This window comes from Rhinatrema bivittatum, chromosome 3, assembly GCF_901001135.1.
Source record: "Rhinatrema bivittatum chromosome 3, aRhiBiv1.1, whole genome shotgun sequence".
Lineage (NCBI taxonomy): Eukaryota > Metazoa > Chordata > Amphibia > Gymnophiona > Rhinatrematidae > Rhinatrema > Rhinatrema bivittatum.
In genome coordinates, this window is record NC_042617.1 from 426,167,364 (window position 1) to 426,181,321 (window position 13,958).

The 13,958-nt window shown below is 42.0% G+C and overlaps 1 protein-coding gene across 4 annotated transcripts in view; it reads right to left on the minus strand.

The window, feature by feature from the left end:
- ARHGEF10 (Rho guanine nucleotide exchange factor 10) overlaps nucleotides 1-13,958 on the minus strand; it is a 370,273-nt gene that overhangs the window by 183,300 nt on the left and 173,015 nt on the right. For all 4 annotated transcript variants that reach the window (XM_029595755.1, XM_029595756.1, XM_029595757.1 and 1 more), the window contains exons 9-12: nucleotides 8,711-8,827; nucleotides 8,084-8,198; nucleotides 2,833-2,945; nucleotides 432-509 (exon numbers count right to left, since the gene is read on the minus strand). In XM_029595755.1, coding sequence (XP_029451615.1) covers nucleotides 432-509; nucleotides 2,833-2,945; nucleotides 8,084-8,198; nucleotides 8,711-8,827 — 423 coding nt within the window. The remainder of the gene's footprint in view (nucleotides 1-431; nucleotides 510-2,832; nucleotides 2,946-8,083; nucleotides 8,199-8,710; nucleotides 8,828-13,958) is intronic.

The following is a 13,958-nucleotide window of genomic DNA, read 5'->3' on the forward strand; positions in this document are numbered from 1 at the left end:
CGATTGGTGGCAGGGATTTACTTCTATTTAATTCTTTGTAACGCACCTTGGTTTAAACACTATACAAATGGCAAAATAACAACAGAATCCTGATATGCTCTACAATCAGATTTTCTGCAGAAGCATGTCAGCCAGCAATCACCTTTCTTTTTGTTAGCATATGGAACAGCTTGATAGCTTTTGAAGGAATGGGAATGGGAAAAAGGAACAGCCCACTTAAAGATGAATAAATTAATGCTCAGGAAATCAAAGCGAGCCACTCCCAGTCACACCCGGTAAGTGGCAGGAATGTTTCATTTTTAGTCCCCAAGTTCAAGCTGCCCTACTTACATTATAGTCATGCAGACTCTATAAAATAGCCAGTCACCCCTGTCTTTATCAACAAAAAGCACGGAGGAAAGGGTTGAATAGCTCATTTTGTTACTACGTACCTCTAGAATTCGTCTGAGAGCGTCCACATAATTCTTCTCACTATCAACGATAGCACCCAGAATATACCTTCTAACAACCTATAAAAATAAAAATGATTAGAATTAGAAAATAACAGTTACCTACTGACAGAAAGCATCAGTCTATTGAGCATAACCATCTTCGAACCAGCGATCTGTTGTAGTGATGTAGAGGCTGTAGAGGGAAACCCTATGTGCCTTTTCCGTGAGATTAAATACACTAGAGAAGAGAAATGTATTTCTTCCAAGTCGTTACGACTCCATGGTAAACTATTCTACCTTACTATTCAATTGTTTCACATACCAATACCAGGCACTAGAAGATAAATTAACCTTTTACTAGCTTCTTCTGTTTAGACCATTATTGTATCCTTACAGCGACAAAACCACACACAAAGAAAGAATTGAAAACCAAAAGAGAATTTCACAAAAGAAATGCTGTGACCTGTTGGGAGATGGATAGGAAGAGAAGGCAAGAGGAAACTGAGAAAGCCAGGTTACTACCTTCTGAGTAGGCTGGCATGTGTCTTCTACAACAATTAAGAGAAAACATTGTTTTAATATCAAAATAAAAAGATATGAAGCAAGTTTTACATAAGGAAAGTAATTCTGAAAGCCATTTCCGTGAGTAACACAAGTGGCTAAACTTGCACCAACAGTGATACTTCATGAGTTACTTTACTCACAGTGAGGTGTTCTCAGTGATAACATGCGTTACTTTTGAATTTTCAAAAGTACAGATGTATTTTTCTCTGGAAAACTACCTACAGAATTTACCAGATGTCAATGTGTGCAGGTAGTTTTCCTAAGATGATTTTCAATGTGAAATTATGTGCATACATTCACTTTGAAAATTGGATCAAAATTCATGGGTAAAAAGTATCCATGCATTTGCACCAATGCAGGCAGTAGAAAACTATGCCTAAGGAGGGTGATTTTCCACACCCACTTCTGCAAGTAAATAGCTACCAGGCTGCAGAAACGGGGATTGCGTGGGTACAATTATGTGAGTAGTGGCATTTCGTACATGATTTTACCCGCAGTGAAGGCAAGTGTTCCCAGGTGTGGGAATTTGGAGGGGCTTGCTTTTCCCTGGAAAATATAACAGCACAGAAGGCAGATGCAAAGTTAAGCAGGTGCTTTTCCTTAAGAAATTTTAAAAGATAAAGCATTCCATAGGTACAAGTAGTAGTTTGGAAAATAGCTCCCCCCCCCCTCCCAGTGGAGGCAATTTTCTGTGTGTTTTGGGGAAAACTCTGCATCTTCTTTTTACTCACGGTCTTGGCACCAATTTGCAACGTGAACGTACGTGCATCCTTGTACCTTGAAAAATGCCAGGGGTGCAAAGCATGTTTGGACATTTACACCGGCTATTTCGTAGGGGTAGATTTTTGCTTCAAAAGTACAGGTGAAGATTTGAAAATGCCATCTATGTGCATACTTTCCATTCTGACCCCAAAACCTCTCCCCAGCTCTCCCCCCTGCAAGGAACACTTCCTCTCAACGTGGCTTAAAAGTGCATGCGTTGTGGATGATTTTCCGGTTTGCTCTTGTGATGTTCTTGACAGGACAACTGCTCCTGTGTAGAGTCAACTTTAGTCTTCCACTTTTTTCCTTTTGTAGAATGTCTGTCTGACGGCTCATGGAGAGAGCCCAAAATGTTTAAAAATTGTCTTGTAGCTCTATCCAGAAAGGATGAACATTAACTGTTCTTTTCCCCAAGTCCTCTGAAATTTCTTTTGATCGAGGTAACGAGTTCCTGCTAGCTTTTCTGGTGAAGACCAAACTCAAAACCTTTTGGACCTTTATAGAGGACAGGGGCCCAAACCCAGTCATGCAGATTTAGCTTGCAGGGTGGTCTTTTGTTATTTAAGGAGCTGATTCTAATGTAGTGAATTACCATTTCACGCACTCTGATTCTGAGTAGCTCTTATCCTTCCAGCTTTGTATCTTGTTGCTACTCAAGCAAAACAGAATTGTTTAATTTATACCCTTTTACTTATTTATTTTTACAAAATGTGTAGCCTGCTAATCCGCAGACCTTCGCAAGCACTGGACCTCTGCACTGAACATGTACATTTCAGACTAATGTCTTTTTACCCAGTACAGGAGGTCTGAATACCGCAATACACTGAACCTCCTCATTCTTCAGCAGTGTCATTTTCTGTGCACCATAAAAAGCTTTCTTCACTTTTTACTGTATGCACTGCTGCTGGAAACAATATTTAAAATGCAAAGACAAGTTCCCCACTTTAGGAACAGGATGATGCCTAGCAGCAGCAGTACAAACAGGGCACAGAAATCCATGGCAGTTGTAAACTTACACAGAACACAAGACTCAACCACCTTAATGCACTAAAAAAAAAAAAAAAGTCAAATTTACCTGTTGCTGGGATAATCCTTCAGGCATAGGACTCATAATTGCTTCTGTATGCTTGCAGTCAACATCAATAAATAAACTGAGCTCCTCATCTTCAAAAGAGGCTGATTTGCGATCTATAAATGAGTGAAGCATGTAAGAATTTTTAGAAGGTTTCTGGAAATTGGCAGAAACCATTCTGACATTTCTAGTTTATTACTTCTCTTCTTCTCTGAGATTTACCTTCACTTCCTTTTATTACTTTTACAAAGGACAGGATTTATTTTTGACTATGAGGTTTCCTCTTATTCTTTTGGGTTTCCAGATCATTTGGAACTGGCATCTACTGAACTACAGCAAAAATAAAAAAAAGTATGATGCTGTACAGTCCAACGACAAGGAACAAAAGTGAAAATACAAAATAAAAAGAGTCCTCCAGACAAATTTTCATACAAAGAAAACATTGTTTTTCTTTATATAAAAATTTGACTGGAGGACTCTCTCTTTTGTATCTATTGGACTACAACACCATGAGCCTTCTTTCACAACTGCATTAGGAGTCCCTCCACTCCTTCACCACAAACTGCGGCTCCCATCAGAACCCAGCTAACATGCAAACAAAGCCTGGCCAGTGGCTGGATGAGACTCTCCTTTTCCCCGTGACTGCTCCAGGCGGCTTCTGATACCATTAACCACAAGTCCATGATCTGTAGACTCAAAGAAATTGGCCTTCAAAATACCACTCTTTCTTGGTTTGAATCTTATCTAGCCAAGAGATCATTCAAGGTAAAAATAGGTACAGCAGAATCAGACAAGATTATGCTAACGTCAGGAACACCTCCGGGATCTTCCCTTTCTCCTACTTTGTTTAACATTTACATGGCCCCACTATGCAGGCTTCTAGCTTGTTGAGGATTAGTTCATTTTGTATTTGCTGATGATGTGCAGATCCTCCTACCAATTACAGTTTCACTACATAACACTTTGAAACTTTGGGACATCTATTTCAACTCTATGAAACAGCTTCTTACCCATATGTCACTATCTCTAAATGACTCAAAAACTGAGATTATTTACATTTGCAATAAAATGACTGAAAAAATTACATTAGATATCAATTCAAACCTGCCCTCTGCTAATATCAAGCAGGAAGATACGGATCTGGGCATCATATTTGATAGTGAACTGAATTTAAAGGCTTATATAAAATCCATAGTAAAAGATGGCTTTTATAAATTACAGATTTTAAAGAAACTAAAACCTCTTTTACATCATAGCGATTTTCGTACGGTTCTCCAAGCTCTGCTTTTGTCTAAGTTAGATTACTGTAATGCCCTTCTCTTGAGTCTCCCGGCTTCATCTATTCGCCCTCTGCAGTTGCTGCAGAATGCGGCTGCGCGCCTATTGACAAATGTCAAGAAGTTTGATCACATTACTCCCATTTTGAAGGAGTTACATCGGCTCCCTATCCAGGCCAGAATCCATCATAAATGTCTAACTCTTATTCATAAAACCGTTTATGGTGACAATTCAGAATGGTTAAATGCATCTCTCCATATGCACACTCCCGCTCGAAATCTGAGATCTTTCAGGCAAGGCTCTACTTACAGTTCCATCACCTAAACTGGCACATCTAAACGCAGTCAGGGAAAGGGCACTCTCATTGGCTGGACCAAAACTTTGGAATTCCCTCCCATCCAATATACGATTAGAAGTTAACATTCAGATTTTTAAGAAACAGGTAAAAATGTTTGAGCAGGTTTTTATTAACACAGATTAACATCTACAGTGACTCCCCCCTGGGAATTTTATAGCTCTAGTTTAAGAATATTTATTATTTTACTTTATAAGAGAGTATTATCAGGTAGGGTTTTATTATATTTAAATTGTATTTTATTATTTTGTTATGTTTTTAGTCAAGATTTTCTAGTCTAGATTGTTATTAAAAGCTATATATTTATTGGATAAATGGGGTTTATTTTAATTATGTTTCATTTTTAATCTCATTTTAATTTAAATTTAATTTCATTTTATTACAAGTTTTTGGGATAAAGTGTTAATGACATCCAACTTTTATGTAAACCGACGTGAAGTGCATACGATATGTTCGGTATAAAAAATGCCTAAATAAATAAAAAATACCCATTTCCCCAGTTCATTCCCAGCTCTTAACCCCCCCCTCCCCCAGTTCCTACCTCCCCCCCCAGTTAGATAACCTCCATTTTACCCTATTAGCCCTGACCCTTCAAGCCCTGCTGACTGGCCCTGATTTTATTTCAAAACTTTCATGCCATCCATAGCAGAAGTAAAGTTAGGCGGTAGGGGACCCTGGCCCACGCTTGTGCACGTAAGTACTTACACGCATACTTCAGGTTACAGACCCGGGATGTCAATGCCTCGCCCATTTTTTGACTTCCCGATTTGCGTGCGTATCAGGAGATACATGCGTACTCGGGTGCCTCTTAAAATCTGCGTAACGCACGTAGGCCGGAGATACTCGCAGATCTTCCGGCTTTGGTATGCATAGGGCTTTAAAAATCTGCGTGATAATCCTTAATAGCTATTCCTCTCAATTAACAATGCTAATCCCAGACTTCCAGTCAACACCCCCCCTCCCCCCTTATCTGACAAAAATGTTTCCAAACGAGCAGGATGCTGAAAAATAAACTTATTCTTCTAATATGTAATCAAGCAGCTGAAAGGGAATTTTATTAAAAATCCTGCACCTAGAGCTACAACTCTTGGATTTAGCTTCCTCTTCAATTGGGATAAACTTGCCCACAGAAAAGGAAATCCTTATTTTAAAATATTTTTTAAGCACCACATTTTTATCCTGTTCTAAGCTGAAAGATATAAAAAAGGGTAGCCTCTAAAAAGGTCAAATTAGGACTATCCTCCTGCACTACCTCCATTCCATCCTCCTGTCCCTCACCCCTCCTTCTAAACTGGGGGGACATAATCTATTGATGATGTAAAAGTATATTAAAAAATATATTATGTCCCCCATTTTAGTATGCTTTTACATCAAAATATGGCCGAGCCATTGAAAATTACTTACATATTATCTCAATAATCACATTGCTGTCTTCTTTGTCACTGGATATAATTTTTCATTTTTATACGGCATTCAGGGATCAATCCAGCAGTTTAGTCTTGTGACTATCCCCTGCGGAGATTTTATCTGATAGTTTGGTCTTAGGTTTTCTTCCATTCTTTAAAACTCCCTTTCCTTGAGGGATAAAAGCCAGCAAAATGTTGAACTGGTCCCATTATGTACTATGAGGTCCATATTTGAATGTATCAGTCCAGCTATATTTGGGAGTTTTGAATTTCTGTTCTAAAGTTAGCAGGATAACAAAAAAAAAAAAAGTACCCGAGTAGCAGCTTATCTCCCCTCCCCCTCCCAAGTCCCAGGATGAAAAAAATGTAGGTGTCGGCTGGGAATTGGCCCTTCAGCTGTCCATGAAAGCCAATTAGTGAAAGAGTGCAGTGACTCCATTGATAAGTGTTGGTGGCTGTGGTCAGAGCTGTTGGCACCTCTGCATTAAGAGAGTGAGTGGAGGTAAAGCAGAATTGCTAACCTGTAACAGGTGTTCTCCGAGGACAAGCAGGATGGTAGTCCTCACACATGGGTGATATCATCAGACTGAGCTCCGACATGGAAAACTTATGACAAAGTTTCTAGAACTTTGACTTGCCACAATGGGCATGCCCAGCATGCCTTATACCACACTTCCACACAGGGTCCCTCTTCAGTCTTTTAACATCAAAATTAGGAGAAACCCAACTCTGAGGGGTGGCGGGTGGGTTTCGTGAGGTCTAACATCCTGCAGTCCTCGGAGAACACCTTTACGGGTAAGCAACTCTGCTTTCTCGGAGGACAAGCAGGATGGTAGTCCTCACACAAGGGTGAATCCCTAGCTACAGGCTGCTCCCAAACACAAAAGGGGACCATCAGACACCCAAAACAGAGAGTATTCCTCCCACTCTGCATCTGGGAAGCTTTTAGGGGTTCCACCTTGGGGGGGGGGGGGAAGCAGGAGGGAGGGGATTTAAACAATTATTATTTGAAGGTAGAGGAGGAGGAATGGGATCATCCCCACTTAACATGATATTCTGAGAGATTTAACCCAATATTTTTTTTTTAAGAGAGATTTGGGGAGCAAAGAAAGGAGGTGGGAAAACCGGCCATAGCTCATTTTTAATTGTTTATATATTCAGTAAGCGAGTGAGTAGCAAAGTCACCCGGATAATTTTAATTTGGTAACTTTGGCTAAGTAGATTCAGCAGGAGACTCGCCCACCTGCCTATCTGGGTCATTCATCAAAATGTGTTAGGGCCCAAATGGGTCTAATGCAAGCGATAAATATCCCAATGCAAGTTAGCATGCAAATTTTACATTTATTGTGCAAATGAGAGGAGTTAATGCAAACTGGGGTCTCATATCACATTCTGCGGTAGATTAACAAAGAATAATGCAGCATTATCGGAGGGAGAGAGACAGAGCGCGAAAGAGCACTGTAATAGGGAGAATAGGACTCTCTATATATATCTAGCTCTGTAGATGGGCACATTCAACTCAGGGCAGGTTTGGCAGGTGTGTCACATGCACAGTTAGAGGAATGAACTGCAAATTTGAAATCACTGAAGAATTTCTATCATTTGAACCATTGAAAGCTACAAGAGGAGTTGATTTGTAACTGGTTAACGTTAACTGGTAACCTGTCACTCACCAGACAGCTGAATAAGAAACTCTAAAAGCCTATGTCTGTCACTGAAAATGGATTTAAAATAATACATCTAGAATATTGTATGAAATATAGTATTTATCAACTTAGACCACCAACAAAATAATGTCAAACAGGGTCATACGATTCTATTCAGAAGTACAAAAGCCTCAAGCAAACTTGTATAGAAAAAAAAAGTCACCTTTAGCATTTCACATATTTTCTCTTGCTATGACAGACACTGGAAAAATTCTGATTTTTTTTCTTTTTTGGTCTTCCTTTGTATGGCAGGAGCTGGAATTGGCTCTGCAATACTCTGAGAGTCAAGTGCTGCTTTTCAGCGAACACACAGCAAAAAGCCAAAGAGCATCACTTAAAGAAATCTTGGAAAAGCAACATCTACCTCTCTTTGCCACACGAGGTCTCCGCAGCACTTGAGGAGACCCGGAAAAAAAGTACCTCAGAAGCGCAGGAGGCCGTATCTCGCTCAGAGGGAAGCTGCACGGGAAGGAGCCAGGACAGCGGCTTTGCAGGGCCCGAATACCTACCCTGCAAAATGAAAGACTTTGTTCTGATGTAGGAACGGCCTTTCTTCACCGCAGCTTTCGTCTTTTCAAGTCCATCCTTTGTGCCTTCCTTCGCAGCCTTCATCAGCCTCTGCATCTGCAAGGCAGGCAGCATCAATGTCCTACTCGGGAGACTGCTAAAAACTCATTTTCATCTATACATCACTTAGGCTGTTTGTGTTATGTGATTAATAAATGTAAATGTAAAATGTAAAGTTTGCATTCTTTGTGGATTTAAATATTAACCCAAAATGTGATCTAAAGAGGGGAATGCTCCTTGGGAAATGAAATGCTGGTTAGTATCTTCTTGGTTAAGTAACTAGTTAAGTACTTGATTTATTAAGGCTTTTCCTCGACAGACACAGAAGAGGAAAAAAGCCTTAGTGGACAGGGCCCTGGGCACAGAATTTTCAGTGCCTTCCACCCCCAGTGTCCTGCGTGGCACAGGCGCCCGCCCCCCCCCCCCAGGGATTTGCCTACCTTTCTAACAGGAATCTCAGCCTTGTTAGTAAACCAGGGTTTAAATGTTAGATTTTTAAAACTAAATGCCCGGTGTTTTGACACTATAGTCTAAAAAGACAGCTCATCTCAGAATTTAAGGCACATTACCTTTAGCTCATGCTTGTGTTTTAATTGCTGAATCTCTACTGTTCCCACCGTATTGGTCACCAAATCTTTCATCTTCTTCTCATAGTGCTCCTTCAACCGAGTTAGGTCTTGAGAGAGCTGAACCAAGAGATTACAAACGCTTACTGTAAAGATTGCACCATAAAATTAAGAGCTACACATCTGGCCAAGCCCTCTCCCCCCTCAGTACTCAGCTTGCTGCTTGGCATTACTGCACTGAAAATTAAATTATAAAAAGGTGGAAAGAATCTGTGCATTGCTTAGTTGAAAGCTCTGAGGCACACAGATATGCTATACTGTATAATAGTACACAAATCAAAACATTTGCAGGCCAATATTCAAAGAAAGCAAAATATCTGACCTTGGCCTAGCCAGATAAGTAGCATTTTAACACTTATCCATTTTACTTACCCAGATAAGTAGCGGTTCTTGTAACTAAGAGCTAGATTCATCAAAATGCTATGTTTATAGCAAAAAAAGCAGCCACATTACAAAAAGGGGCATGGCTAGGAAAATCTGCAGCCTGCCACATCGCACCAGAAAATTAAGTCACACGGCGTTGCAGCATCAGATGCCGCGATTTCGCCGTGCTAATACCTTTTTCTCCCATAGCACCCAGAAGAAAGGTGCAGGTGTTTCCAGGAAAATTTCCTGCACTAACAATCGCACACAGTGCTACCAGCCCCTAATTTCCCTTAACCCCGGCCAAACTCCTCCCACTTTACTAGAAAATTAAAGTTTGCATATGCAATTTGCGATGCACAGTATGGCGTAATCGTGTGCATTAACGCCGTAATGCGCACGATAATGTCTTATCACAAATTGATGAATGACCCCCTTAGCTGGCTACTGGAGAAGTCAAAATTTATCTGAATATGTGGCACAAATCATACATAAGTATTTGTGCTCCTAATTTTAAGCATTTACACATGTAGAGTTCACTCATGTATTATTCTTAGCACTTGTTGGCTTTATGCGTGTAAATCAACAAATTTTCTAATATGCACGCAAGAAGGAAATTACCAGTTTCGCCAGTCCACCAGTTTGCCCGCCAGTCCACCAGTTTGCCCAGTCTATCTGTAGATCATCAAGACCCTCCTGGGTCTTCAGGCTGCACCCCCTACAGTTTATCCAGACTCCTCACCCAATCAATATTTAGCTATAAAGAATTTTGTTCTCACTTAACACCAATAATTAGCAGGAATAAATATGCACAGGCAACAGCCATATGTTTATTTATTTAAAAGATTTTATATACCGTCGTTCGTGTTTACACTACAACGGTGTACAAGAACCTTAAATCATTCAAAAAAAATACATCGCTTGGAATAACAATTAGCAAACTTTAAAAGAGGCATAAAGCAATTAACAATTAACATTGTGACAAAGCAGGTATGGTTGATTCTAAAAATTTATGATTTGTCTGTAGGTAATCCACAAAGGCTTGCTCAAAGAGCCACGTATTTATACCTTTCTTGAATTTTTTAAACTCTGTCTCCAATCGTAATTCTGCTGGCATGGTATTCCATACACTTGGCCCTGCAATGGAAATAACTCTGTTCTAGGCTAAGGCCAAGTGGGCTGTGTTTAAGTGTGTTGCTTTCGCTGCTTATAAAACAGCAAGTTAAGTATAAATGTTGGACCTGCCTCAGAAGGAATGCTCCTAGCCCATCCTTTTTTTATACGAGCAGATTAGCGCATCATTACTTGCGTATATTTGAGGTTTATAAAACAGCATTTACGTGAACATGTGCTATTTACGTGCACATAGGAAAATTGGTTCTTACCTGCTGATTTTCTTTCCTGTAGTACCACAGATCAGTGCAGACTCCTGGATTTTGCATCCCTGCCAGCAGATGAAGACAGAGAAAGTTTTACTGATGCTGCTACATAACCCTGAGTGCCACCTGTAGTTCCTTAGTATTGACACGTACCCAAGCTTAAAAACTATATACCAAAATATAAGAAAACTCACTAACGAATTCTCAACATTTTTTTTTTGATAAACAAGTCTGTATTTCATACCAAGAAAATAGAATGAATGAACATCTCTCCACCTCCACAGATTGGGCGGGTTCTGGACTGATCTGTGTTACTAAAGGAATGAAAATTAGCAGATAAGAACCAATTTTCCTTTCCTTGTACGTAATCAGATCAGTCCAGACTCCTGGGATGTACCAAAGCTCCCTAATTAGGGTGGCACCTGGAGAGTCCCGCTCGCAAAACATTCTCTCAAAAGACCAGGACACTGGATCCCACACATCCAAATAGTAGTGCCTTGCAAAAGTGTGCAATGACTTCCATGTCGCTGCCCTGCAAATTTCTTGCGGAGAAACCTGCTGAGCCTCCACCCACGAGACCGCCTGAGAGCGCCTTGAGTGGGCTTGCAAACCCTCAGGAACCAGATGACCCTTAGCTATGTATGTCGACCCAATGGTTTCCTTGAGCCACTGCCCAATAGTGGCCTTAGATGCTGGAGAACCTCTTTTTGAACTGCTCCACAAAACAAAGAGGTGATCCGACCTCCTAAAGTCATTCGTTACTTTGAGATACCTCAACAAAGTTCTCCGCACATCCAAGAGCTTAAGCTCCCTTGCATGAGGTATAGAGGAGTCCATCTCAGGAAAAACTGGAAGCTCCACAGTCTGATTCACATACAAAGCCGAGACCACCTAAGGTAAAAAAAACAGAAGGTACCGTCCGCAATGACACCCCCGAGTCCGATATCTGAAGGAAAGAATCACCGCAAGACAAAGCCTGTAACTCAGAAATTCTCCTAGCTGAATATATTGCTACCAGGAAAATGACCTTAAATCCTTAAAAGTTGCTCTCCTGAATGGTTTGAAGGGAGCCTCACACAAACCCCTGAGGACGAGATTAAGATTCCAGGATGGACGCACTCTCCTTACCGGTGGGCACAAATTCTTTGGCCCCCCCCCCCGAGGAACCAAACTACATCCAGAAGAGAAGACAGGGAATAACCTTCTACTTTACCTCAAAGACATCCTAAAGCAGCCACCTGAACCCTAAGAGAGTTAAAGGCCAAACCCTTGACCAAACCCTCTTGAAGAAAGGACAAAATGAGACACTGTAGCTCTTAGAGCTTGCATCCTGTTAGTGATACATCAGGTCTCAAAAACTTTCCAGACCCGCACATATGAAAGAAGTAGCCTGTAGCAGAGTAGCAATAACTGTTTTGGGATACCTCCTGCATCTCAATTGCTGCCTCTCAAAAGTCATGCTGCCAGACAAAAAAAGTGTGCATTCTGGTCTGAAAATATGGGCTCCTGACAAAGGAGATCTGCTAGGTGGCAAATGTGTAGCAGACTGTCCACAGTCAAGTTGACTAAATCCACGAACCAAGGCCACCAGAACCACTCTGAGCCATCAAAATTACTTCACCTGGATGTCTCTCTATCCACCATAACACCTTGCCTTCTAGAGGCCAAGGAGGAAAAACGTAAAGTAGAACCTTCCGAGGCCAAGGAACCACCAGAGAATCAACGCCCTCAGCCCTGTGCTCCCTTCTACGACTGAAAAATCAAAATGCCTTGGCATTTTGATGAGTCACCATCAGATCCACCTGGGGACAGTCTCACTTCTCGCGGATGAGCTGCCTCGCTGTCTCCAATAGATCCCACTCTCCCAGATCTAACAATCTACGACTCAGAAAATCCGCTTGGACGTTGTGGACCCCCACGATGTACGATGCCGCTATCCTCTTCAAGTTTTGCTTTGCCCAAAGAATTAACTCTTGAGTCTCCTGGGCCACTGCCCAACTTTTGGTTCCTCTCTGCCAATTGATGTAGGCTACCGTCATCACATTGTCCAACAGAACCCCTCACCGACCAGCTTCTCACCAATGGCAGAAAGGCAAGCATAGGAATAAGCACTGCTCTGGTCAGTAACCAACTGATAGACCAAGAAGCCTCCTTCTTGGACCAGCAGCCCTGAGTTGACTGCTGCTGACAAACCGCTCCCCAACCAGACAGACTGGCATCGGTAGTAAGAATCGCTCAATTCAGAACTTTCAGCTCCACACCACGGACCAGATTGGAATGAAGGAGCCAGCAAGACAGGCTATCCCTTTCCAATGCCCTTGAGCAGCAAGGGAAGATAAAACCCCTCCAAGAGTGGGTTCCACCAAGCTAAAAGAGCTCTCTGCAGGGACCTCATATGTGCAAATGCCTATGGCACTAACTTTAAGATTGAAGCGATTAAGCCCAGAACCTGCAAATTATCCCAGACCTTCGGCACCGCCAGCCTCAAGAGACAAATTTGCCCCTGCAGTTTCTGCACATGCGCCTCTGTAAGAAGCACCTTGCCACTCCAAGCTCCAAGATACTCCAGGGACTACAATGGAACCAGGTGACTCTTTGCCAAGTTCACTACCCAGCCGAGAGACTTGAGTGTCTGGATCACCTTCTGAACAGACTGATGACAAAGGTCCTCCAACTTCACCCTGATAAACCAGTTGTCTAGATAAGGGTGCACCAGAACTCCTTCCCGACACAAAGCTGCCACCACCACCACCATAATTTTGGGGAAGGTGCATGGCACCATAGCCAACCCGAAGGGAAGACCCTGAAACTGAAAATGCTGCCCCAGAACCATGAACCACAGAAACCTTTATGGTCTGGGAGGATGAATATGTGCAGATAAGCTTCTGTCAAATCTAGAGAAGCCAGAAACTTGTCCTTGCGCACCGCCACTATAACCGACCTCGGGACGTCGCTATTCGGAAATGCGGAACCTTCAGCGCTGCATTTACCCTCTTTAAGTCCAGAATTGGGTGAAAGATGCTTCCTTCTTTGAAACGACATGCCTCACTCCTCATGGGGGACCAGCATTACCGCCCCTAGCTTCTGCAACCGGTCCAGTTTCTCGCGAACCAAAAATTGCTTGTCTAAGGGCCCGCAAGGGGAAACTAGAAACAAGTCTCGGATGGGACAAGCAAATTCTAATGCATAGCCGCTTCTTACTATACTGAAAACCTACTGATTCTTGGTAATTTTGGCCCATTCCCTATAAAATCACACCAAGTGACCTCCTATGACAGGAATGATAGAGTGGACCAGCCTCGGTTCATTGCAAGGTCTTAGCCCCAGCTGTGCCACCACCCTGTGGGGTCCCGGAAGGGTCTATGGCATAAACCCCCTCGAAAGGACTGACCTCAGGATTATCCCCTGAGAGAGAATTGCTTCTGTGGACCTGGAGCTCCCCTTACCAG